Source organism: Chroicocephalus ridibundus, chromosome 2 (genome assembly GCF_963924245.1).
Source record: "Chroicocephalus ridibundus chromosome 2, bChrRid1.1, whole genome shotgun sequence".
Taxonomy (NCBI): Eukaryota; Metazoa; Chordata; class Aves; order Charadriiformes; family Laridae; genus Chroicocephalus; species Chroicocephalus ridibundus.
This window is the reverse complement of record NC_086285.1, coordinates 71,755,417-71,783,367: the sequence shown is the minus strand read 5'-3', so window position 1 is coordinate 71,783,367 and position 27,951 is coordinate 71,755,417. Positions and strand designations below refer to the sequence as shown.

The 27,951-nt window shown below is 40.4% G+C and overlaps 1 protein-coding gene across 1 annotated transcript; it reads left to right on the top strand.

The window, feature by feature from the left end:
* Positions 1–8,820: 8,820 nt before the first annotated feature.
* MCUR1 (mitochondrial calcium uniporter regulator 1) lies at positions 8,821–27,652 on the top strand. The gene is made up of 9 exons (XM_063325843.1): positions 8,821–9,333; positions 10,256–10,369; positions 12,205–12,308; positions 15,837–15,938; positions 17,572–17,613; positions 19,924–19,995; positions 23,568–23,621; positions 24,708–24,822; positions 26,139–27,652. The coding sequence occupies exons 1-9, from the start codon at positions 9,042–9,044 to the stop codon at positions 26,192–26,194; spliced, it is 951 nt and encodes a 316-aa protein (XP_063181913.1). The 5' UTR covers positions 8,821–9,041; the 3' UTR covers positions 26,195–27,652.
* The last annotated feature ends 299 nt before the right edge of the window (positions 27,653–27,951 follow it).

Sequence of the window (27,951 nt, the reverse complement as noted above, 5' to 3'; positions counted from 1 at the left end):
ACGAAATGCTATAAGCTAGACTATTGTTCTTTAACAAAAGGAAACCTGTTACTTTCTTCTTCCAGACATGGTATTCATTTATAATAATTTGAGGATAGAAGGGGAGAAGTTGTGTTCTTTGGGCAATGTGCATTTTATTTAAAAAGGAATTACAGTCTACTGAAATCCTAAAGAAATGGAGGTTAGCTGTTAGTAATTTCTTTTCTCTTTCTGAATAGTTAGGCAGTTATCTATCACAACTTAAAAATGCTTTCTTTTGGCTTCACAATATTTATTTTTTGAAAGCTGTAGGTGATGTTGACATGTTAATGCTTTTCCAATTAAATGGGCATTGCTTTTATGTCCTTTTTATGGTTATAAAGTTAATTGTATCTCAGTCCTCCTGTGAGTCACTCCAAGTGCACTCCAGCAGGGATCACTCTTCGTGTCAGCCGTAGAGGTGAAAGTCCCCTATTTTTAGATGAGTCTGCTGTGCTCCGTAGAGCAACCAGCCTCAGCCCAGACGCTCAGTCAGTTTCTGGCATTTATGTCACCTCCCTGGGGAGTCTATGACCAGGTTCTCATACTTAAGAAGAAATACAATAGAAGAAATGAAGCATTAGGCAACGTGCTTGTGTCTGTCTTGCCTGTGGGCCACCCCTTGGAAGGACTTCTCTGAGCCCTCATTAGGCCTGTGTGACTTCTTCGCAGGCAACTGGCATTTCAGAAGGTACAATCACAGACCTCATTGGACTTTTTCAGAGTTTGCAGAGTCACTGGTCATTTTTAGACAAATCTTACGTGTTGAGGCCTAGAGCATTGGTGGTCATTAGAAGACAGAAAGAGAAGCATCTCTGGCACTAACAGGGCCTCTGCAAGTTCAGGCAGAATCTGGCAATTTGCAAGGCTGGAGGTCAGGAGACCCTGGCCATCCCAATGGGGCCCAAATGCCAAATTGGGATGGCCAGGATCTCCTGACCTCCAGTCTTGCAAATTGCCATCCCATTGGGGCCCAGCTCTGCCTTAGCTGAGAAAGGAGGACATCTCTCAACCTCCTTCTCCTAAGCATGCCCATCTGAGGGGGACCTAGGCACTGACATGTGACCAAGTCACCAAGCATGCCCCTCTCAAAGCACATCTTAGCTAGCGCAGCTGCTTTCCCCTCAGTTGGAAGGCAACTAAAAAAAAAAAAAAGAAAGAGGACTTAAAAGGATGCAGGCACCTTGAAGAAAACCTAGAGACCTGATGAACCTGATGAAAATTATCTATGTGGGTGCAATGACCATCATGAAGTGCCTGTGTGAACATCCGAATAATATTGTTTCCAGATCTCCTGTCTTAGAGGGAAATAAAGAAGAGTACATGTTTAGTTATGGCTATCAGCTTTGCCCCAGCATATCTCTCCAAAATAAAAAAAAGTACAAGGTGCAAACTAATGCAGCCAAAATTGTATCTCTTGCCTTTATCATTTCCGGATATTTTCCATATAGAAATGTTTAATATTCTTACGTGGATACTACATCTGCATAACTCCGAGTTGCACAGCTAGGTCCTCGTAAAAGCAGTGCTAACTTCAGCAGCCCTGAACCTCGACGTAAGGATCTTGTTACATTGCCTTAGTGATTACCTGGTGCAATTAATACCAATTGCATATGCTAGGTTTGATTCTGATGTGCTGCACTGAAATGATGACAGAAAGCCACAGACAGGAGCAAATATCAAGAGCTGAAGTTAACATTCGCTATTGTCAGATGAGAATAGTAGTTTATAGCATTTTTACCATGGCTGAACAGAAATAGGGTGCCATGGCATCCAACCACATCAACCTGCTTCTGCTCCAGCAGATCCTATTTTCCTTCAAACTTACTTTTATGTCACATTTTTCTAGTTCACGTATTTCTGTTCTAAATTTTTTAACAATATTGGCTAATGTATTAAAAAATTGCTGTTACTAGTTTCACAATTACTTTTCCTAAAAACATATGAATAGTTATTATCATGTTGTTGTTGTTGTTGTTGTTATTATTGCTATTATTATTAAATCTTAACCTTGCACTTCATTGCTAACCAAAAACAATCCTAGGAACCCAAACATTCTAATGTAAGAACACACTATCTCACTGTTTTCCTCTCTAACCAACAGATACGACACTAAAACTTTTTTGGATAAGACAGTAATTTCTGCATTCGAACATACATCTTGACTCGTTTGTGTGAAACAAATGTTTTAGACCTAAATATTCTGTGCTTGCATTGCAGGGTAGGCCAAATGGGAGGCTACAGGTTTTGTTGAGGTAAGACAGACCTCTTCACAACTCTCTTCTGAGCTGTTGTGGGAAATAGCAACCTTAACCTTGGTGGGGAGGGGGAATGGGAGCAGCAGGAGTGATATTTCACCAGCCATCTCAAGAATCCAACCTATGTCCAGACTTGGAACAGGTAATAGTTGGAAGACATCTAGTTCAGCATTTATGCTGGCTTGGATCCAGCAGTCAAGCCAATCTATCATAGAATTAGGCAGATGTGTTGTCTAGGTAAGGGGTTTGAGCACTTAGCGCATACAATGTGTTTTTCTCTCAAGGATGTTACAGATTCCTTTCTCTCTTGCAGGGTTTTTGTTTTGTTTTATTCTGAGCGTGAAAAACACTGGCACAAAAAAATGATACAGCGTTCTGTGGCCACTGTATAAATCAGTATACCTCATAGTTAATGCAGGAATGAAGACTTGGAAATTTGTTTTCCACCACCTTGTGGTCTGTCTTGCATTTCTATCTGTGTAAAATAAGGCAGCTTTCTCTTGAAGCAGAATGCTTACATTTCACACCATCAGAGTGTGGTGTCCAAAAAGGCTGGCTGGTTTTTGCTCCAGCTAGAATACTAGAGAGGGATGACAAAATGGAGACATCTCTTTGCTGATGGTTGACACCTATTTTGTAGAGGTGGAAACAGATACAAGGCAGAGGAGAATCCAACTTTCAGGCTCCTAGGTAGAAGGCATGCCAAGAAGGTTGACCCTGAGTAATCCTGGGGCCATGAAGAGCCCTGAGTCTCTCTGTGAAGGTTAGATGGCTCCAAAGACCATGGGCTCCTTCTACATCCCACTTGTCATAGACACAAAGTTACCTCTGAACTTCCTTTATGCCACCTCCATGTCCCCAGTGAAGGATGCACAGTGGAGAAACAGGCTTCCTCTCCTCTGCTTCTGCAATGGCTTCAGCATCTATTGCAACACGGATGAGTCTAGCCCAAAGAGACACAGGAGAGGATGTCACAGACAAAGTGATTGAGAACTAGTGCAGGGCTTGTATCTTCATTAGTTTTGAATCTATTTTTATGGTTTTGTTTTGGAATTTTTTTCCTGTGTGTGAAGCTCCCTTAGACATGCCCCTTATCACAAAGGAAGATTCTGCATAATTAATTCTCAACATAATGGTCCCACTTCATGATTAATTTATTCATTCTCTTGCTGTATAACTGTTTCTCTACTTAACCGACTGACTTTGGTAATAGTTCTCTCCATAATTGATTCATATTGCTGTTGATTCTCCCCATTTTTATTTAATACCAGAAATGATTTGCTGTATAACTGCTTCATTGCTTAACTCATTATCTACACAATTGCTTGGTATCATAATTGATTCACTGCTTAACTGTCTCACAGGATAATGAACAGCCAGTAACGGCCGTCCACTTTCTGCCTCCATTTCCCTTTCCTACATCAGCCTCTTCCTTTCTTTATATGACAACCCGAAGCTTTCCTGACACCTGTTTTACCCCCTCAGCCCATTTCAAAAATGTCACTGCTATCACCAGTCCCCTGACCCTTATTCTGATGCCTCCAGCCCCCTTTAGTGTCCTTCCCCATCCCTCTCCCAGCTGTATTGCACAGAGTCTGCAGAGCTTCAGCTCCGTATCTCTTGTATATTCACAATGAGGTCTCACTCTGTTTTTCCAAACCTTTATGCTCATCCCTTCTGTCCTCCTTTTACCACTTAGGTTCATGTCTGTCCCCTCCATGGACGTTTTTGCCTATCGACTCTTGTAAACTTTCTTTCGCACATTTATGCCTCGAAGACACCCCTGGACTACTCCAGAAAGCCTCTGCTCTGCCCCCTCCTTGACATCTTCTCTCAAACCCACACCTTCTGCACTGCATACAACGCCTGCTACGCCAGAGGCCACTACAGTATTACCATCCCTCATATGACAGTGGTGAAACTTTAAAACTGCCGGCAACACACCCAGACTGCTTATGCATCCTTGCACATACCATCACACTGCTCCCCATCCTAATTCTCTTCACAACATATTATGTCCTCCTTAAAAAGCACACGTAGGCTGGTGGCTTTGTCTTGTAAATTTGCATTGCCCTGCCTGAGATATCTGGGAAAAAATGTAAATAATAAATGCATTTCCAGAAAGTTAAAAAGCCAATGCACAACCATCCTTAGCTTCTTTCCTTCCTGTAGGGATGACCCCAAAACTCCAACCTATTCCTCCCCTGTTCACTTGCTTGGAAATTACATTTTGTCCTGAATCTTCTGTCAGTATGAGCCAGATCTCCAAGGAGCAATTAAAAAGCAGCAAGGAAAAGTCCTGTCTGACAACCCTACTGCAGAACTCCTTTAGGAAAGAATTAAGACCAGGGTTGTGGGGACATGAAATTCTTATTTGCAACTTATATATTCCCTATGTGTAGAGATAAAGAGAAAATAAGTAACTCCTCCTATGGACTATCTCCTGCCTTACTTCTGTCTTGCTGCATACTGCAATCAGGAGCAGCTGGTGCTGCCCTTCTGTGCCATGAGAATGATTCCTCCTGCCTTTATTTAGTCCAAGGTGGTGAATACATCAATATTTTGTATACAAGGTAATGCCTGGGTTGTCGGGAAGGGGTATTGGTCCAAATTGTTCTCCATTGTGAGGCACTCAGTTTTGATAGCTTTAAACACAGGTGGTATTTATCTGTTCGTCCTACAGGTAAAACAGGTCTGTTGAGAACATAGCAAGATTTAATATTCTAATATAAATGCCATTTCTTATTGCTGCCAACCCTAGCACTTGAATAAATATTATACCTCCTTCCTTCAAGAAATCACAGTAGGGTTATTTCTGGCAATTGAACCAGCTTCCAGGGAGATGCATTCTGCCAGTGGTTTCTGCAAGGAGCTTGGTGCATGACCCCATTTTAAGATCCCTGAAATGGATGTTTAGCAATTTAGGGGATCGGGTCAATTGATTTAAACCTTTTCTGGGTCCTAAGACTTTGAATTGGAGCAGCACTGACAGCCAGCACTATTAGCAGTTACTGCCATCTATGGGTAGGATCATTTTAGCTTTACCCTTCAGTGATTTTCTTCGTTACAAATAATATATCTGTTCTCATACATAAACAAATATAATGAAAGAAATTACACAGCCATCATTGATTTCTCCACTAAAAAGAAAACAAAATAACAGAACCAGGACTTCACCTACGCATCCACCCGAAAAGAATGGGAGACGATTTTGAACACTTAAAATGATTATCTGCTGTAGATGAGGAAAACAATGACACGGCTTTATTTTCCATCTTCAGTATGTTGGGTGCCGCCTTTGCTTTCAAACCACTGAGGCACACTCATCCCTGATACAACAGAACTGAAGCGACTCCAAATGCACCTTATCATTTGCATATTCATTTGAATGCTGCTATAGCCTTCTTTTTTTTTTTTTAATCCCTTCAAAGTGGGAAAGCATTCATGCACTGGTGACTCTCATTCTTTTCCAGCCTGGGAGGTTTTTAGCTTTTCCCATTTAGAATTAAGAGCAGTTTGGGGTATTCATCACACCTGACAGCTGTTAATCCCCCTCAACTCTATATAGTCACTGTGTTAAAACATTTGAAGTAAGTAACAGGACTATTCAATGATAGTTTGGATTGCACCTGTGGTCCTTTTAGCTCATTAGCCTTTCTCTGACAGTGGCTAGTCCCAGATGCTTGAGGGGGAAAGTGAAAAACCTCCACAGTGGAAAATTAATGCAAGGGGCACAGGAACTAGTCCCTTGCTATTATAGGTAACTGCACCATAAAATCCCTTTCACAAGCCAACCACATCCAATGAAAAACTGATTTCAGTTTTTGATCCCTCCTGATGCCTGTCGGGAAGCTTTTCACAAGGACCACTCTGTTCCATAAAAACCTTCTTATTTCCAATCTACATTTATTTATGGCCACTTTACACCACATGGTCCTTTATCAGTAATGTTCTGTTGCACAAACAGCGGTTTTTTCTTTCTCTCCCTATTTTTACACTCCTATTTTGTTTACGGATGGAAATAAGATCCCCTCTGAAGTTTTGTTTTGCTAAGCTAAACACGCCAATCTCTTTTTAATCACCTGTGACAGAAAAGACCCTTCACTCCCCTAAATTATCCTGTTGACATTAGGTTGCCAGTTTGAATATGAATTCATCTTTCCTGTATTGGAGTGACCAGAACTGTTGTTGGTGTTTGAAATGGCATTACACTGAAGGGTCAATAAAACTTTTCCTGTGAACCGTTGAAAACACTCTGCTTGATACACTGTACATTTGCTTTCCTTGCAGCCATTGCGTATTGGTGGGTCAACAACACCTCTCAGAGCTCATCTCACCCCCCTCCTTTAGTTTTCACCTAAAAGTAGATCAGGGATTGTTATTAGTCCTTATTTCGCACTTTGCATTACTTTGCCATCTCTGTTACCCTGGTTTTTAAGTTCATCCACCACTTCTTAATCCTTCTCTACAGATTTCACCGTGACAGCCAAGGGGGCTGTAACTCTGTAGATCAGTGAACACTGTGTGCCTGCAGGGACAAAGTTTTCAGGATACTAACCGTGTAACCTTCAGCACATGTTTCATTTATAGTCTCTAAGCAGGACCTAACGACTTCCATGGGGCAGCACATAGATGAAAGCCGAGCATTAAGCAACCTAGAATCATGAGCCAGCAAAAAGTTGTTCGTCGTGTCCCCTCCTGGCTTGTGACTACACTACTTATGCCTCTTCGTGCAGGAATTAGTCCCCAGCGCCCAGTTAACGAAACGGATAGCTCTGAAGCTACTGCAGCCTACAGAGCTCAGTGCATCTGCGTGCTGCTTAGTATATAACAATCTTCAACATGGAGAAGGTCGAAACAGGGTGTCTGGAAGATGACACTGGAAAGGGGAAAAAAATGAATGAGTTGATCTCTGACACAAAGATAGAAAGTCATTTGCACTAGGAGATCTCTGTAGCTAGCGGGAGTGACTTTGCTTCCCTTAGAGAAGATGAAAATGGGCACTCTGTGACAGCCGGAACGTGAGGGTGTATTTGACCCTAAATGGGCTGACTCCAGTTGCTAACGCAGCCACTATCTGTACCACACTTCTTGCATACATTATCTGCCACCACATCCAAGTGCAGAAATCAACTGCAAAAAGCAAACCAGCAGGTGATGTAAAAGGAGATACTTCACTAGCCACAATTTTGCCTTTCAACTGCTGTAGGAAGCGCAGGGCTTAGAAAGGGATCACTGAAGAAAGGGTGTCAAAGGAAATACCCTGCACCAATTTCTGAATCATCTGTAGATGAAAAGGCAACTACCTGGAGTCTCCCACACGTCAGCAATGACTGCCATGCTAATGCCAGGCAATGCACATACAACAGCCAAGCAGATGCAACGCACATTAGACAAGTTTCTGCTTTTACTTATAATGAAAACAAACATGGCTGTGAGGGTGAGCCCACCAACATCCCTGAATTTGTACAGGGCAAGTGGCTTGAGAAATGGCTATTCACGTGGGATTAGTCTGCGAATGTAATAATAACTTTCCGATGTACCGAAGTAAGATTTATAGTTTATTTTGTAATAACAGCGATGGTTTCTACCGTTCTGCTTTATCACCACAGCAGCTGGAGGGAATTACTGCTACGGATGCTGGCCTGGTGTACATGCATTATCTCAGCTGCTGCGGCACTGCTACGTGCCACGGGGCTTCACCTACCTCTGCATTTACAGAGATATATCTGAACTATTCCATCTTCATACTGATTTACCGTAATTATTGATTCTGGTAAGAAGAAGAAAAGGTGCCGCATGCTTTTTGTGAACATGTACGCGGCAGAAAAAAAACAGGCTTGCTCTGAAATAAGTGCTGCCTGGAGAAAAATCATATACATCATGGAACAGTTTAGGTTGGAAGGGCCCTTACAGATCATCTAGTTCCAACCCCAATGACAGTGAGCTGAACCGATTTCTTCTCATACTAATTCCCTACAAATATGAAGCTTTACAAACAGAGCAGGGAAAGAAAACGCACACCCATATTTTCAGCAGAATCGCAAGCATATAAGACTTTACCCATCCTAATGGATGCAGCAATTATTTAATGATCAAAGCTTCAGATTCTTAGATCCACCAAGTTGCCAAATTCTGCAAATTACTCGGTTAGTAACTTTGAAACCTGAAATCTCAGCCTCATCACAGAATGACATAGTTTGTCGGAAATGTGCTTTTTCTCTACAAAATGCCGATCTTTGCCCAAAAGGCAGGCAGGCATTGCTCAGGATGGGGTCAGAGGTCGGACAGGGGTCAGAGGTCGTGCCCTTCCTACAGCTCTAGGACAAAACTCCCTCCCAAAACTCTCTACTCTTTCACTTTCACCCCTGCGCTAGGCCTGTCACCGCCTGGGCCGCTAACAGCTAACTCCTGGTAGCCCAGGGCGGCCTACAGGGGGCGGGGGGTACCGGTGCCATCTGCGAGAGGGCACCGGGGAGCGGGGGAGTCTCCGCCTCCACCGGCCCGGGCCCGGGCTCGCCCCCACAGGCGACTTCTCGCCGCCGGCCCGCCCGGACAGCTCTTCTCGCCGCGGTCGCCGCCTGAGCCATAAAACCAACCGCCGCCGGCCACGGCGTGTTTTGCCACGTGCCGGAGGCGGAAGTCAGACGCCGCCTATAGCGGAAGTGAGACGCCTGCTCAGCGATGGCACTCCAGTAGCAGCGGCGGCAGCTCCTTTCTCTCCCCACCCCGCCTCATCCGTCGTCGGGACCTGGTGGCGCGGCCATGGCCAGGGGCCAGACGGCGGCGGTCACGGCCGTGAGCGGCGGGAGACAGGCGCTGCTGCTGCTGCGGCCGCGCGGGGCCGAGGGCTCCCTCTCGCCCGCTGCCGCCGGCTCCTCACGTGACCGTCGCGCGCCCCTCGCCCCCGCCCGCCGCTGCCTCGGCGACTGGCAGCGCCCGGCCGCGCCGCCGGGCCCCCGGGCGGCCGTTACGGCCGTTAACGGCAGGGCGGGGTGGTGGAGAAGGCGGGTCGGCGGGACCGGCCGGGAGAACCGGCGGCGCTGCGGGGAGCGGGGTGAGAACTGTCAGGGGGAGGGTGGCGCCGAGGGAAGCGGCGGGGGGATGAGGGGGGAGAGCGGGGGTGGTGTCACCTCACCCGGCCCGGTCACCTCAGCCGTCACCTCACCTGCCCCCGGGAGTCCCGTGACGTGGGGAGACGGGGGCCTGCAAGGGGTGCGCTGCTCTCCGCAGCCGGCTTGGGAACTGTCCGTAGGGGCAAGTATTACGACTGGGTTCCCCCTCCCCGAAGACTTAAATTGGTTAGTCTTTATTGATCTTTAAGTAAGACAGCTAAGGTGTAGTCGTATTTTCTGCCTACCCAAGTGTTTTAAAATACAACGTCTTTGAGGACAGATAGTTCTGCCTTTTGACAACTTACTTCATGTTCCATCTTGCGTTCATTCTGTCAGCTAGTTTATGCACTGGTGTTAAATTTCCCTGAACGCGTGATTTCTGTATTACTGATATTTGGGGAATGTGTTAGTAATTCTTAGACACTAAACAGTTCAGTGTCTACAGGGCAACCAATGAAGATTTACTTCTTTAACAAAGAATGGAAAGAGTCTGTGGATTTAGTCCTCAAAGCTATGAAGTGCTCGCAGCTTCCACATTTTACACTGGTAACAGTAGAGGAACAATGTTAAGACCCTGACATTTGGCGGGATTTTTCTAGGACAGGATGTTCTTGGAGAGCGTCTCAGAAGTGCAGCAGTAGCATTGTATTCTATTTTAAAGCTCTTGCATGTAGAACTTGTTAGATACCTTTTTGGTTTCGAGCAAGCTGCAATAATCTCGATGCACCGTGTAATATTTTGTCATAAAGGAAAAATACTTGGGGTAGCAAGGAAACTTCTGGAAAGCAAACATGTTGATTAAATATTTTTTCTTAAAAATAAGTTACTTAAAAATAACTTAAACTTTTTTTATCTTTTTTTCAGATGTAAGCACCTCTGTGTCATCATCTTTACAAAGCAAAGAGAATATTTCCTTATTGGGAAATAGGAGACTTTTTTTTGACACTCATGCGCTGGTATGCCTCTTGGAAGAAAATGGTAAATTGTTAGAAATGGGTAGCTATTTTTAATGTCATTTCATGAGTGATTTTTTTAATTTATAAAGTTTGTTACTGCTTCTTGTGATGTGATGCGATGACATGTGATGATAGCTTCAGTTTTACAGTTTTTATTTTTTTTAATATACTGGGTAAGAACATGTAAGTTTCTTCTATTTCCAAAAGGAAATGGTAAGCTTATATAACTTTGATTAGAATAATCTATTATTTTATTCGTAATTAAAAATGGTAAAGAGAAATTAAATTCTAAGAATTGAAAGTAAAAATCAGTTTCAGGGTAGTGGTTTAAAATTTATTAATGGGCTTCCTACATATTTAGCATGTAGCACCTTGAGTATGCAACAATGTGTTATAATAGAACTGAATATGGACTACTACGTAAAATGCAGGGGTTAGGTTATAACATAGAATACTATATAATATATGGCTGCTTTTATGCTGGAACATAAACAAGGGAATAGATTATTTTGGATTCATCCTGCCTAATGTTGCTGAGGTGGGGAAGGTGCCTTAAGGTGAAGTTCAGTGCAACTGACTTGATTTCTGACAGCTCTCCATCCCTGAAGAGGAGAGGTCCCAGTCCCTTTTCTGTGCCATGTGGCTTCATTTCTTTCCATGTGCCAACATAATTCTCAGAAAAAATTGCAGCTCTTTTGCTTGATTGGTATTCTGAGACACCAGTTTAATGAGCTCACAGAGCAGTTGCATGAGCACCAAGACACATACAAACTGGCTGGAGGAGTGGTAAGAGAGAGAGGGAAGGGCTATCTCTTCCTTTTGGTGGTGACGTGCTATGATATCAGCTCAGCTGTTGAAAGCAACTCACTCTCGGACCACATATGTGCTTTCTAACGCTTTATTACTAGTTATTTTGAAACAATCATGCTTTTGCAAGTGTTTCTTTTCATAATGGTGAAGTCTTATTCATGACAACCTCCTGAAAGGAGGTTGTAGAGAGATGGGGGCTGACCTCTTCTCCCTGGTGACAAGTGATAGGACGAGAGGAAACAGGTTCAAGTTACGTCAGGGGAGGTTTAGATTGGATATTAGGAAACATTTTTTCACTGAAAGGGTTATTAAACATTGGAATAGGCTGCCCAGGGAGGTGGTGGATTCACCATCCCTGGAGGTGTTTAAAAAAAAGGGTGGATGGGGCACTTAGGGACATGGTTTAGAAGTGGCTTTTGTCAGGGTAGGTTAAAGGTTGGACTCGATGATCTTAAAGGTCCCTTCCAACCTCAGCAATTCTATGACATTTTTAATCCTACATTTTAAAAGTGGAAAAGTTAAGATTATTTCTTCTTAGGGACAATATTTTACAATAATTCTCAATATATTCAGTTAAAAAGGTTTCTAATGGGGACTCAGAGGCTGGTAGGCCTAAAATCAGAGCAGTTAGCTCTGTTCTCAGTTGCTGAATTTTGCACAGCCTCAGTGGTTCTGAAGATTTATAGTATACTGAAAGTGGGTATCTGCTTTTCAGGGCCAGAATTCTTGCTTCTAGAAATACCCACATGTGAGAGATGATATTCCATAATACTTCTAGAAAATTTCCAACATTTATGCCGCTGATTTTGTGGTAGTGCTGTACTACAGAAGCAGCTATACTGTGTCACAGACATGATTTTGTGGTGGAGGAACTTGAATGTATGACTGGTTTTGTTCTTTTCTTAGTTCTGGGTGAAGAGGAGTATATTTTATCTTTAATAACTGACATTTGTTTTAACTTGGTGCTGAGTATTAGCAAGTGGCATTTCTGTGAACTGTCCAAATTTAGCACTCTCTCTAAATGGTGTTGCATTTTGTTTTCCCTAGGGTTCACTACTCAGCAGTCGGAGGTCATTGTATCTGCATTAGTGAAAATTATGAACACCAACCTGGATATGATTTACAAGGACATGGTCACCAAAGTACAGCAGGTTAGCTCAAAGACAATGGTGGGGTTGAAGTAAATCAAAACCAAGTATGCCTGCTAATGAAATATATGTTGCTATTTATTACTGTTAGACACTGTATTTTAAGTTTGAAGGCGAAGAACAAACATCCCTGTGTATCTATTGGCTAGTGAATTTTGTCTTGAGCTTATTAAATATGTATCAAAGTGTTGTGGTGGACCTTGAGATTTAGGTACCATGAGCTAGTATGCAGACCACAGGTAAATTTTTTGGTTTCATCCTTATTTTAGCATGAAATAGAATTACTGAGAAGGCTTTTAGACAGACATAGGAGGTATTCAGTGCACGGATTTGAATAGCTACAGCTCCTACGTATATTCTTTTGTAGTCTTGTAACAAGGAAGTACAGATTCCCTCAGTGATTTACCACCCTGTTATGTGATACTTTTTTATTTGGCTGTCTGTGTCACAATTACACTTAATTAGATTAGAGTTGAGCTGAATTTCTCTTTTTATATAATATTTTTAGGGCATGATTGGTGTAGTTGTGTACACTGGTAACATACAGCAACATGTATAGTTTGGATGCTGATGTCTGTCTCCTTTTCCTTTGGTGCATACATTGTTCATGGTATCCTCTAAACCTATCCACTGTATAAATCCTGGTGCGAGGAAGTGAAGGAAACTGGCTTGGAAATAGGCTGATAATGCTGAGTATCTACAGAGATCCTTCCTGACTACCAGGAAACTGCGTACAACTGAACTGAATTGTTAGCTTTGTCTTGTGAGGGAATGATTGTTTTAATGAATAATTGTGTCTGGAGGCAAGGCTTCTTGTTCTGATACTGACTGAATTTTTCGAGGCCCTTTGTCAGTTATACAAAAGTAGATCCGTGTAAGGAATTGGACGTGACAGTGTTGAATGTTGCCACATCGAGCTCTTAGGCATCTAGCTCCCGAAATTAAACTGAAATTCAGAGTAAGACATGATCCAGTGCATGTGGAGCTTAAGTGTCTTTGAATTGGATTCACAATACCTGGTATGCTGGAATTCCCTGACACATAAGCTAGTCAAGTAGACAATGCTGACAAGAAGCATAGCTGAAGTACAACCTCTTGGGCTGCTCAGTGAGGCTGGGTTTCACGGCTTCAAGTCACCTTCTGAACACAATAAAGCTTTGTTGTGGTTTTGGCCAGATTGGCCAATCAGAACGACAGATGGCCCCTCACCCCCCCACTCTCTCCAAAGAGAGGAGAGGAAGAGATAAAGGGATTTATGAGTTTAGAAAAAGAACTAAACTACCTTAATGAAAATAGCAATAAACAAGGAAATAAAAAATAATAATAATAGTATACAATATATACAAAACCATATCCAGCTCCCACAATGACAACTGTGTCACCAGCAGGCACAGGGAAAGTCCCAGACTGCAGTTAGTGACAGACAGGAGCAGGATTCCAGATCTGGAGTCAGGAATGCTCAGATTGGGATCAAAAGCAGACGAACAGACAGGGTCCTCCTCGGACATTGGCCATTGAAGAAAAAGATTTGACCTCTTGATCACTTAGGTCTTACACTGAGCATGATGCATATGGGATGGAATTCCCTGTTGGTCAGTTCTGGGTCACCTGTCCTGTCCGCTCCTCCCTACAGGTGTGACCCCTCTACGCTTTTCTGTTTCCGACCCTCCAACGGGGTAAATAACAAAATTAGCTGACCTTGGTTGTTATAGCAATAAGTATAAGCAAGAGCCTCTCTGCATACTGTTCCTTGGTATGATCAGGTCTTATCACTCTGAGAGTGAACAGTTTCTGAACAATATGCTGTTAATTCCAGAGTTTAGTCAGTTAGAAGAGGCCCAGCTAAAAAGTAAAATTACAAAACAGAAAAATTTGTTCTGTTTTCCTCAAACCAGGACAGGCATTAACTTATTTCATAGTAATAAGGCTGTTGTCTTAAGACATGAGAAGACATCGGCTGCTGTCTCCAAAGCAGAATACCTGGATTTTTGCACCACCTTCCATCTAGAGAGGCTTTAGCTCATCTGTCCTACCTCCTAGATTCCAGGCAAAGCAGACATGGGTGAGCTTCCTCCCCCTGTGCTGAACCTGTTTCCACAGTCAATCAGAGAATGCAACGTCAAAGGGACCTTTCTCCCATGGTTGGTTGTATTTTAGAATAAGCAGTCATTGCACCTCTGCCTCCTTCTATGCCCAGCTTTTTTTGAATGAAAGTAGACAGGTCTTCCTTTGTTGCTTCTGATGGTAGATGTTTTCTGAGACTCTCTGGTAGCTTCCACCCTTGGGTGACTTTCTGTCATTAAGATTGAAACGTGCAGGTTTGCATGGCACGCTAAGATAGAAGCAGCTCAGGAGGCATGTATGCCGTGAACTCTGGGCAACATGATAGACCCTGTAGTTCCTTGTAGTCTTTGAATGCGTAAGAGCTTATGCAAAAAGAGAATGATGAGTTGGAAGACGATTTGGAAGGTTGTGGATGTAGCTATTACCATTAGGCCCCAGCTGGGTATGTAAAAGATGAAATATTACATTGGTTAGATAAAGCCTTAGGGGAGGGGGAAAAAATATGTGTATGTATAGAGATGAAGAAGAGAGAGAATATGGAAGTTCTGTTCGCTGATTTACTGAGCTCAGTGCAGACAAGAGAGAACAAAAGCACGCTGGAGACATCAGGGAGTAAGAGAGGCAGTGTCCATGGCAATACTCTTTCTGTAGATTTTTTGTACCACATCTAGTATGCTGAGCCATTTTTTTCAGTGTTGCGGTCAGGTAGCCTGATCCACAGGCATCTCCAGGTGCCACTTAAATGTGTAACACCAAGTTAGAGTAGCATTTCCTGACAAAAGTGAAGTTGGAGTTCTGTGTCAGATTTCTAGGGTTTTTAGTCCAGAATCAAATGCAAGGGACTACTTATTAGGGGGGATTGTCAGAGAAGAGAAGGCAGTGCCTGTTTGCGTGTGTAGATAATGTAGGATCTAGAACAATGTCTGCAGACTTTTCCATCCTCAAAAGTTGCGGAGAGTTCTTGTATGTCTTCTGTCAGCTCAGTGTAACAGACTGAGAAGAGCAATTAAAAGTGCAAGTACAGTGCATGATCTCAGTAGTGAAGCAGAGCAAGCCCTCTTGCAAGGGGAGGCAAAAACCGAGATAATTACAAAAGAGTATGGTTGCACTGAGGAGTTTTGGTCTGAAAGCCAGCTTTCTTCATTTAGCTCAGATACATACCTTCTCTCCCTAATGCCTGTGCTAGCTTAAGAATTTGAAGACTTGAAAGAAACTATATCTTAGACTATTAATTGAATTATTCTGTTAACACTGCTAATTTTGTCAAACTTTACCAATGCTTCAGCTTAACTTGTTTATTCTGTCACTGTCACTTAATTTATCTTGATTTCTGAAACTCAGATAATCAATCTGAAATCTCTGAATTAAAAATTTCAGGGTACCAAAATAGCCTATCATTTTTTGGCAAGATGAGAAAAAGCATTATAGTTATGATATGTTCTGAGGTTTTTCTTCCCTCTTTTAAAGGAAATTGCACTTCAGCAAGTAATGTCCCATATTGGTGGCGTGAAAAAGGACATGATTATTTTGGAAAAAAGTGAATTTTCAGCACTTCGTTCAGAAAATGAGGTAAAAATCACTGTCTTGGAAAGTGCTATTCTAGGACTTCCTTATTATTTTTTTTTCTAATGATGTAAAAAGGTGTCTTGTACCCAAGGGGTTGGCTCTGGGGCCAGTATGGTTTAACACCTTTATTAATGACTTGTTGATGGGGCAGAGTTCAGCCTCAGCAAGCCTGCAAATGATACAAAGCTGGGAGCAGTGGCTGATGCACCTGGCAGTTGAGCTGCCATTCAGAAGGACACGCTGCCATTCAGAAGCTGGGAAAACTTGATGACAGGAATCTCATGAAGTTGAACAAATGGAAGTGCCAAGTCCTGCCCCTGGGGAGGAATAACCCCATGCACCAGCACAGGCTGGGGCTGAACAGCTGGAAGGCAGCTTTGCAGAAGAGACCCTGAGGGTTCTGGTGGACCCCAAGTTGACCATGAGCCAGCAATGAGCCTATGTGGCAAAGAAGGCCGACAGCCTCATGGGCTGTGTTAGGAGGGCTTGCCAGTGGGTCAAGGGAGGTGATCCTTCCCCTCTGACTGGCACTGGTGATACATCATCTGGCATGCTGAGTCCAATTTTGGGCTCCCCAAGGGAGATGTGGACATGTTGGATCAGTAAGGGACTGGAGCATCTGATATATGAGGAAAGACTGCAAGAGCTGGGACTGTTTAGCCCGGAGAAGAGAAGGCTCAGCGAGGATCTCATCAATATACAAATGTTTGAAGGGAGGGCGTGAAGAAGACAGAGACAAGCTCTTTCCGGTGTTGTCCTGTGACAGAACAATAGGTAATTGTCACGGACCCCAATGTGGGAAATTCTATTTAAACAGAAGAAAACCCTTTTTACTGTAAGAGTGGTAGAACACGGAAGTAGGATACCCAGAGAGGCTGGGGAATCCCTATCCTGGAAATATTCAAAACCCAACTGGAAATGGTCCTGAGCAACCCGTTCTAGTTGCCTGTGCTTTGAGCAGGGAATTTGACTGAATGGTCTCTAGAGAGAGTTAATAGAAGATGCTACAGCTATGCCTATTTCATGTATCTTTCGAAAGAGATAAAGTAATAGAATAATTTGAGTTAGAAAGGATCCCATGAGGACACTAGCTAGTTGCAGGCTGCAGTATGATTGCCATTTAGCCATCTCTTCTTGAAGCTGAACAAGCCCAGCTCTCTCTCCTCCTCACCCCAAACCCCCAACATAGTGTGCTCCTGCCCCCCATCATCTTCATGGTCCTCCACTGGACTCGCTCCAGTATGGCAATATCTGTCTTTCACCGGGGAGCCTAAAGCTGGACACAGCACTCACAAGTGCTGAATATGGAGAAATAATCCCTTCCCTTGGTTTGCTGGGTTTACTGCTGCTCATACCATCCTGTGCATTTGACCACCTTTACTGCTGTGGGACGTTGCGAGCTTTGGTCTTGTGCCGCTTGGAAATGCGCAGCACTGAGTAAATGTGCGTGTGTATACACATGCACGTATTTGTACACACACTGAGGACATAGAGTTAAACCATCCTCATTTTGCCTTGCTTTTCACATTATGGATTGTAGTCATTTTTATTGATCATGCAAATTCATTAGTATTTCCAAATTATGTGGGTTTTATATACAGTAATAAAATGTACAATTTTTTTTCTGCTCTCCCAGAAAATAAAACTTGAACTCCAGCAGATAAAGAAGCAAGTCCTGGTAAGATACCATACTAATGTAATTAAGAATTAACACCTGTCTGCTTTAAGTAAAAAGTAATTGTTGCTTTCAAGATTTTATTTTAAAAGCTGTGCTTAATTACTGTGATATAGGATACTGAAATTGCCGTTGATGGTACAGTGTGGGCTGCAGCAAAAACAATTTCATGCATACTTTGTTTATGGTGACAGAGAACTGTGAACGGTACAAGAGGTGAAGAAAAATGTAACCGAAGATTTTTTTATTTTTTTTTTTACTTACTTGTCCTTAGATTCAGAAAGCGGCTAACTGCCATGTCATGGTTAAGGCTGAGTGAAGTTCTGCATTTAGGCCTGCCAGTTACATGTAAAAATGCAACATACATTTAAAATTACAGCACTTTCTAATTGTTTTGGAGTGTTTTTGTTGGGAGGTTTTTTGGTTGGGTTTGTGGGGGGGTTTTTTGTTTTGGTTGGGTTTTTTTGTGTCTAAAGACATATCTGTTAGCTGTCCGGAATTTAAAATAGCCTTTAAACAGCTTCTTTAGGCCACTACGTTTGGGACCATTATGTTTGGTCCCATTTGCTTGGAAGCAGATGACCTTTGCAAGAAAACAGACTTTGGAGAAAACTTACTCTGTTAATTATCATACAGAGTATTATTCTTATCAGGTTGACGCATCAGTGCTGTGTTTCTGTTCTTTATGGTTTGCCTGTCTTAAAAAGCAGTCCAAACACCCTTCTACCATCAAAAAGAAGATCGTTTCAGAATGAATTATTTCAATGGTGTGGAGTCATACACAGCCTTTACACAGAAACAAACATTCTTGCAAGATTGATTAAGATTGGAAACTGGAAAATGTTAGCTGTTCTTAGGGGGTAAAGTCATCTGACTTGAGAGTAGTTAATGTTTCCTGCTGTGGTGTCCGTCTTAGCGGGAAGGATGGAACATTTTTCTTGCTCTAGGATTTGTCCATGAAACTGGCAGGCTATCAGACTTGTTGAACTAGCTGGCAACGTGGTCAAACTCAGCCTACTGCCTCCTTGCCATTTCTTTCCTATTCACTTCAATTTCTTCTTGCACTATCATTTCCAAAAGGAGAACATAAATTTCTAGCTAATCCTGCATGTTTTATATTGTGTTATGAAATGCTTAGTGCATCTGGCTTTTCAGAATACCATTTTAAAATACATTCAGAATCTAATTTTTGAATTGTAACTTATTTTATGGTTTCAGTTGCATATAAATGAGTTAGTGTAATCCATTGGTAGAGCATCAAGGATCTGAATCATCTCTCATAAAAGCTAGATTTCTTTAAGTTTTACTTTTAACTGTAAATGTAAAATAACTTGCCCTTGTGAGAATTACATTTGCTCATACTTGTTCCTCTAAAAGACAAGACATGATGTTGTAAAAGTTGAAGAAAAAATTATTTCTAACTTTTTGATTCATTAAAGTTTAATGTATTGTGTTGTAATGACATCTAACTATAAAACAGTTAAAAAATTCAAACTTGAAAATTGAGTCTAATTATTAGTCATACTAACTTAATGGACTCTTGACTAGTTGACATTGGCCTGCTTACTTGTTTTTAATAGTAGAATCTCCCAGAACATCAGCAATCTTTTGCTTCTCCCACACATTCATCTGATCAGCAGTTTGCCTCGTGACAAACTGTCAGCTGGCTGGAATTCCTGCCAGGATGTTGCATTAAAATGGCAGCCGTCACCGAGAAAAGCAGGAATTGCTTACAGCTATTGATGAAGTAAAATGCAAGTGTACAATTTATGGTAGCTTAAAAAAGTTAGATGTTTAAAAATATAATGAATGTTTCCTGACTGCTTCTGAAATGTCTGTAGCCTTTTCTGAAAGCCCTAGATGTAGTCTTTAGAAACAGATTTTCTTTTACATTGGAAGATGAGAAACTGCTTTTAAAGTTATGTTGAGCATCGAGATTGCTTCATGGAGGAACTCCAACTTAAATGCGTACCTAGGCATGGATTTCTAGAAATCAGAAAGAGTTAGGGCATATGTGAAACATTTCCAACATTTATAGAAGGATGTGCTCTTAATTAACTGCTGTTCTAAGTGTTCTGGTTTTAAAATCAATTGTTAGTTTTTGATTCTAGGATCCAATTCATACTATAGAACATGAGTATTTCCCATGGGAAGAATAGGAATACTTATACTTTTGAAAATTATGTACATTAGTTGGAGAGAAGCTTGATTCCTGACATATGTAAAGACAGGTGCAATATATTTGTCTAATTTTTTCTGCTTATGATTAAACAGAAAATCTTGCTTGCTGCTTTATCAATTTTTTCCCATTAGGATGAAATTACCAAAGTTCGTGCAGATAACAAGTTAAACCTAAACCTAGAGAAGAGCAGAGTAAAAGAATTGGTAAGTTTTGGTTACTTTCTTCTAGAAACATCTAAACAGTGAGTAATCTCCAAATTTGATTAAGAGCATCTTACCCAAAGAGCATTTTTATACTAATCTGTAGTATCATTCAATTTCAAGGTGATATTAATCCAAATTACTCATCCTTATGCTGCTGTAGTATAAGGTGCCGTATTTGGTTTGGTATGTCGGTCTATGTTGATATTGTTTTAATATGAGGATTAACACATCACACTTAAAATATTAGATATTTAATCTAAATATGCTGACTAGCTGCCTAGAGGTTTCCTATGTTATTGGTATATCTCTTTCTCTGTTTTCACACTTAATTAAGTTTTACACATCTCATTAAATTTATCATCACTGAAGATATTTCATTTCCCTATAGCTAGAGAATTTATAGCACGGATAGTTTATCAGGAAGTACCTATTGTGAAAATAGTTGTAACTTATGGTTGGCTTTTTTTATTGTAACCGATACTGGTTCACATTGTTTTGATCTTTGAAATATCTGGTAGAACTGAACTGATGTGATCTTAAATTAGAATAACATAGATGAAGAATTAGAAGATCAAGTTTTTGCATTATATATGTCATCTCTGTCAATGCTGTCTATTGTGCTGAACACTATGTTATTTTGACTGCCTCTGTGCTTGTCAGCTTTCTCGTAAAGTTGACTAACTTTCTAGTCTGTTGTGCAACTGTAATTTCGTTTCTATGAAAACTGCTCTTTTCTTTTTTATTCCCCCTATGTTGTGGTTTTGGCCAAATTGGCCAATGGCCAGCAACAGATGCTCCCTCCCAACCTCTCGTACATGGAGAGGAGGAGGAGAGATAAAGAGATTTATGAGTTTAGAAGAAACTAAACTAATGAAATATTAATAATAAAATAAAAAGGAAATAATGAAATAGATACAGTATATACAAAACCATATTAAGCTCCCAGGATGATGTCACAGGCATCCGGGGATGTCTGGGGAAGTCCCAGAGTGGACTCAGCGATGGGTGAGAGCCAGGTTTCAGAGTTGGAGTCAGGAACACACCGATGGGGATCAAAGGCAGATGAACAGACAGGGTCCTCCTTAGACATCAGCCATTGAAGGAAGAGAGCTGACCCTTTGATCCCTCAGCTTTTATACTGAGCAGGGGGCAGATGGGTTGGAATACCCCTGTTGGTCAGTTCTGGGTCACCTGTCCTGTCCGCTCCTCCCTGCAGGTGTGACCCCTCTACGCTTTTCCGTTTCCGACCCTCCAACAGGGCAAATAATGAAATTAGCTGACCTTGGTCGCTATAGCAACAAGTATAAGCAAGAGCCTCTCTGCATACCACTCCTTGGTAGTACAAACTGTCTTATCACTCTGAAAACGAACCATTTTAGACACAACATGCTGTTAATTTCAGAGAGTTAGAATACGCCTAGCTAAGAAATAAAATTACTGAACAGAAAGTTGGTTCTGTTTTACCTCAAACCAGGACACCTTACTCCCCTACTTTAAGTGTCATCTCTGCCATGCATGAACAGAAAAGGAAAAAGGCAGGTGAATGGGGAACAGGTTGTAGCATACATGCTGAGTTGGGGGTGAGGCGTAGTCCAGTATTTTCTATAGTAGGCAGAGCATCACTATTATATTTACTTCAGTTGTAATGTGACTTAGGACTGAATATCTAGCTTTCTGAGAATAAAACTCATGATAATTGAAGGTTATTGTGCCTTCTTACTGTTAGTATTCAGAAGAGAAATGTCCTAAGTTTAAATTGATTTAACTTGAAGCACCAAGTAAAATGTTCTTATTTTTCAGTTTTGCTTGGAGTAAGTACTGAAGGAGAATTTTTTAATTTGTCAACACTGGGCAGTCTTTAATTGTTCAACCTCTAAATGCTTTATCTTTGCATTAGTTCATTCTGCTTTACATTTCTTGGATAATTGTACGCTGCTTAATGCACATCTGTTTATGCCGTGATTTATATCTGCGATGATACAGATGTGATTTAAAAACTCAAAGTACAGTACAAAATTCCATATATATTCATGTGTTCATGCATCACAGTGCCTTTAAGCTTACTGTTAAAAATGTCAAGATGCATATGGCAAAACTGAATTTTCTCTATACTGTAAAAAACATGGACTTAAGGGGAAATCTCCCTGTTGAATTTCAGTGCGGGGATTTAAACTGGTCTTTCCTTCTTCTTTTTTTTTTTAATGCACTGGTTTTTATTACAGATATGTAGTGATGCCTTGCAGTAAGAGGGTATATTTCACTGTCTTAAACTGAAGTTTAAAATCCTTGAGTCCGACCTAGAAAGTCTAGCCATAAAGCAAAAATTTAACAAATACAAACATCAAGAAGCAAGCTTGTAAAATAGAATTTTTCAGAAAATGCGTATTTGGCTAACAGCATCTGTTTGAAGTAAAACAGATTAACTATTTCAGTCAGTTGTTTATTTTAAATGTCATGGTTCTTTTGGTAGTGATGATCAGTTTATTAATGCAAGGTCCAAATTCTTAAATGAAATTTCACCTTAAACATAATTTGAATTAGATTATTTTATAAATATTCTGCCATCTTGCCACTTTCAACAATGTATATTTATGTAAAACTTCTGAATTTCTGTTTTTGACCCTCTCCTCATTTTGCAGAATCCAGTGACTGTTTCCTTAATTGTAGACATGCTGTAGTTTGTCTGTATGTTGTTTTCCACAATTGTAGCAGCCTGCTATCTCTTAACTTCATCTTTATATCAGTCAAAAGTCCAAATAGAGCTCTAGATCTTTGAGGGTTTTTCAGTGCTGAGGCATGTATGTAAATTAATTTGAGTTTAATATTAAAGGGGAGTAAGCTTCCAGAGTGGAGGAAAAATAAAGCAACTTTCCACATGGGAATGTCAAGAGATGAGGTTATTGCTGTGCAAGTGAGGATTCTGAGATGGGTGCCTGAAGACCTTAGTACTCTGCAGTATAGACTGGCAGTTTAGCAGCTGTCTATCAATAATTGAATTGCTCCAGTAGTGGGACAGGAACCATTATAGATGGCAAGGTAAATCATGCCTGTTCATGAGTCAGAAAGGTAACGTGCCTTAAAGTTACGCTACTTTGATTTGGATTTAAGTTTCCTTGAACCCAAATACTATAACTTAAAAATAAGCCACAACTTCTGATGTTCCACAACTACAAATGTTCTATATTTAGCAAATGCATCATGAAATGATGGTCGGAACAATACAAATGGTGAGCAACTGTTGCAGAGTTACTGTTTGGAATCATAGGTCTTTGTTTTTCAGAAGTGCAAATCTGCCAACCTTTCTTTCAGCGGCTTATTAATACATACAGTTTTTGCAGAAGATGAGTGGAGTTGTGCTTTACAGTTGTGAGGTGTGCATGAATGCCTGTCTAAAATTGTGCTTTTCCTAAGGACAATTAACCTACAATACTGTCTCCGAAGTGTTGTCTTGTGATCTTGTCCAGATGCGGTATTCTACAGAATTGGAAACAAAGAAGTATGCTTTTAAGTGTAAGTTTAATGACAATATCATGTTTATCACTTTTTTCTTTCTTTTTTTTCCCCCCTTCTAGTACTCACTTAATGAAAGAAAACTACTTGAAATGAGGACAGAAATAGTGGAGTTGGTAAGAACTTGGTAGCTTATTACTACACAGTAAATCTTTTTGTACTTGTGTTATAGACCCGGTATTCTTTTTGGAGTTGTTCATGTCTTTAGGCACTTAATGTGCAAAATGTCATTGTGCTTTATTTCCCTGTGTATTTTCATATTGGTACAGATAACTGAAGTAAAAAAGCTTTCATATATATTATTAGACCCTCTGCATGTATACATGAAATGGTCAGTTTTGAAACTTGATGCACATAGTATTTTCTCTAGATTGGAATTCTACTTTTAATGTTAGTTTGTGAAATTAATTTTTATTTCCCCCCACCCCGTGTTCAGTGAGACTGAAACACATCACTAGATTCATTTGGTTAATTTTAGAGGAGGTTTTTAACAAGCACTTCCTCTTCCTTTTGTTTCCTTTCTGTAGTATAGGGAATTATCCCTAGGAAAATGTGTAGCACTAAATCATCAACTGATTCACAATGTTTCAGTAGTGCTGATTTGAAAATATCAGCAGCTGTTATTCTCAGTTTACAATTTTGATCTTTCAGTCTTTTCTGAGTAATAATTCTATCCCCTTTTTTTACAGAAGTCCTGTCTTCTGTCATAATCAGATTCTGAATTTGTCTGTAGCTGGTTTGGTGGTAGAATTCGTTACAAGATGAAGACATGCTTTTTTTTACATCAGAAGACCAATTCTCAGTTTTTCTAATGATCCATAAATCTTTATGCTCCAGTGTGTTTTTGTCACAAGAGGCTCTTCCTGGACTTCTCAGTAGCTCTCATAATTGAGCAGTGACTGTAAAGTCAGTGGGCGAAACGACAGATTGAAGTTAATGTTTATGCTGCTAGATTGAGATAAGGCATCCAGTTCTGCTACTTCGTAGGTTATGTGTTAAAGAACATGTAAGCGTATAAATTTCCCGAGTTCGCCAAATTATCGAGTTCTTTGGATACCTGCTAGGAAGGAACTTGTTCGCTTTGAATGCAAATTAACATACATTTAAGGAGGAACCAAAAATACAACTTGAAGGGATGGGTTAAATTTCTAAATAAACTAGAAACTGTTCAAATATCATAATTTTGTTGCATTCTTTTTTAGCATGCGCAACAAGATCGAGCTTTGACCCAAACAGACAGGAAAATAGACACAGAAGTTGCAGATCTGAAAACAATGCTCGAATCGCACAAGCTTGATAATATTAAGTACTTAGCAGGTAAGGAGTCTGATGGCTGCCTCTGTTGAAACTGTTAAATATTGTTAAGTGTTTGGCAAACTCTTGGTTGTCTGTATTCATAAAGGCCCTGATTAAAAAAAAAAAAAAATACTTGAAATAGTCTCAGTCAAGGGTAGCACTCGTATTTGTGTACTTAACTCAGACAGAGTTTCCTATGATTCGCAACTTTATTTTGCATGAGCTATGGCTGTATGACTTCTTGTTTTTTTCCCCTGCTTTATACTGTAATAATAATGTGTATGAGAAATCTAAAAGACTGCCTGTTAACAAGGGCCACAAAGTTCTTCTATGGCTGATTTAATCAATAAAAGCAGTCTGCTACATGCATTTCTAGGATTTCTTCATCTGTCTCGTGGACATCTATATGCAAAATGGAACAGTTCAGTTTTTCTGAGTGTTCACTGCCACATACTCCTCTTTAAACTTTCATTTTTCAGGCACGTGCATTAGAAAAATACTGTATGTGCGTGTGCCTGCATTATTGCCCCGGGTAACTTACATTTTGGCGTTTTTCTACTGATTGTGCAGTGCTATTAAATGAGCAGGTTTGCAGTAGAAAATTATTCTTCCGAATTAGATTTTCTGATTATTCTTTCACAATGGATTTTGTCACAAGTACAATCACATCTATTCATAGTACTGTACTTCAGGCATATCCTTTAGAGAGAGCCATTACTGGAAAATAAAAGGCCATTTATTAAAATGAGAGGAAATTCTTTTCCCCACCATCCCTACTCAAAAACATGTTGAACTCTGCATAGGGAAAAAAAAAATTAAAAATAATTTGCATTGTGTTTGAAGTGCTCCTGTTGCAAACAATGGCAAAAATCTTTTGTGTGTATCTAGGAACCAAAAGTTGATTTCATTTACATATAGATTTAAAAAATTGCAAACTGATAAGCCTCATAAAAGATAGCTTTCATTTATTTGTTTGCTGAATACTTGACTGTGATTTAATAATGTTGTTATTCATTTCCTCACTTAACAACTGTAACTTGCCATATTGATCTTTCTTGGAATGGTAAGCATCTAAGGGTTTCTTTCAGCCTTGTGATAGTTTTCCAGCCCAGTCTCCCTGCATTCTTTTTTTCCTTCCTTCTTAGTTGTCATTTTTGTGCCCCTCCACCTTGAAATTGTTTGTTGTTAAATAAAAACTGAATTTTCTTACATGGGGAAGGGGTGGGGGTTATACTTCTAGTTTTGTAGTAAGATGTGTACATAGCTTTCTGAAGAAATGTTCTGAGAGCTAATGATTTATTGTCTCCATTTCCCTCCCCATTTTTATTTTCTTTCAGGTTCAGTATTTACATGCCTTACTGTAGCGCTGGGATTTTACCGTTTATGGATATAAGAAAACATCAATTTAAAGGGACTTCCACTGTCTTGGTTTCTGAAAAAAAGAAGTTTTATCTTTGCCTGGACTCTAACCAAGTCTTGACTGTTTTATTTATTACTTTTTTTTTTGTAAAGCAGACTGGATTGAGAATGTAACCAAAGATGTGCCTAGAAACAAACTGTACGCATACCGTGCATATTCTGAAATTTACCTCTGATGAAAGAATGGTATACGCATTTCTGCCTTTCCCTCCATTCTGAACTGCAGTACACCGTGCTGCTACAAAGTGTTGCATGAGCAAAGACTGGCATTCGTACCAATGGTATGGGGCTGCATGCTGTGGAGAAGAACCTATGGAATTATGTTCCATTGCCTATTCAGGCACGTATGCCGGAGTCAGTTGCACATATCAGACTGAAGCCTTGATTATTAATGTAAAACTGAAACTACACATTTTTGTGGCTTGGAGGCACTCTTGTATAAGTAGAATTTGTGTTAACTGAATCATGCTTACTTCCCTCCTTCTAACACTTGTTCATACAGTTACTATGATCAAATATTTGTTTTGCTATTTTTATAACATTATAGGTATCAGCTTGTTTTCCAGATGGCCGTCCAATCAGTCATTTTTCATGAAAGTACTGTGTAATGATAGCAGTGTTTGCTGCTAGTTTTGTTTGTAGTATATTTCTAGAGGTTTTTGTGACTAACTTGCCTTTGGTACACGTAAGTATCTGATACTCATTCCATATGCTAATTGTTAACTTTTACCACTGTAACTGGAAGTTTGAAATGCAGTAATATACACTAGTGTTAATTTACGCTAAGTGATATGAAGTGTCTCTGGTGCTGCCTTCTTGATGGAAGAGAATTGATGCTTCTAGAAAGGAAAGGGCTTTTAAATGGTGGTTATGAAGCAGCGTTGTAGGCGAGGGAACCGCAGTACTGACAGTCTTCTGGGTTTTTTGTTGTTTTACTTTTTAAAAAAAAAAAAAAATCCTGTTGATTCTTCAAATGTGGAACTTTGATGGTGGTTATAACAATGAAAGCAGTAATGGAGACCTGCAAGGATGTTTAACCCAGTTCTGAGCAAGCCTGTGTGAACTAGTAAGGGCAGCTGAAAGCAATGAAGGCAGGCATCCAGCATATCCACATATCCGTCATTCTTCCACTGATGAAATAACTGCTTTAGTAGCAAAGCTGCCACCTGTGTTCCTTCAGTTAAGGGAAATTTCTCTTTCTTGCTTGATCTTAGGAGGAGAGAACAATCTATGCACTGGTAATAAATGCTGTTAGAGCACAATTACGGCTTTCCTTAATGAAAGTAAAGCTGTTTGGCTACTTTGTGCCTGTACTGTAACGACCATTTAACTTTTGGTGGTTGGGAGTGCCAACTTTGATCATGTGCAAGTGCAGAGGAAGAAATGGACGCCTGTAACAATGCTATGCTGGCCTGAAATAAAGAATTTTCAATATTTCGTAGAAAATGCTGTTTTCTTTATAAATGCAACTTTTTAATTTGAATTTAATCTCTTTGAAGGCAAGTCACTGCTAATAGGACTTCTTTTAAGCTAAGAATTAGCAAAGTCAACAGCCCCCCTAACACAGTGAAGATGCAAGAACAGTCAGTAATGTAAATAAGACTATTATTGCAGACTAACTTAACATTAATGAAGCTATATTCAAGATCTTAACTTTTTTGTTTGAAAAAAAAATTATTATTTTTTATACTAACTTACAGGACTTGACACTTTCTCAAATTAGGTGAGAAA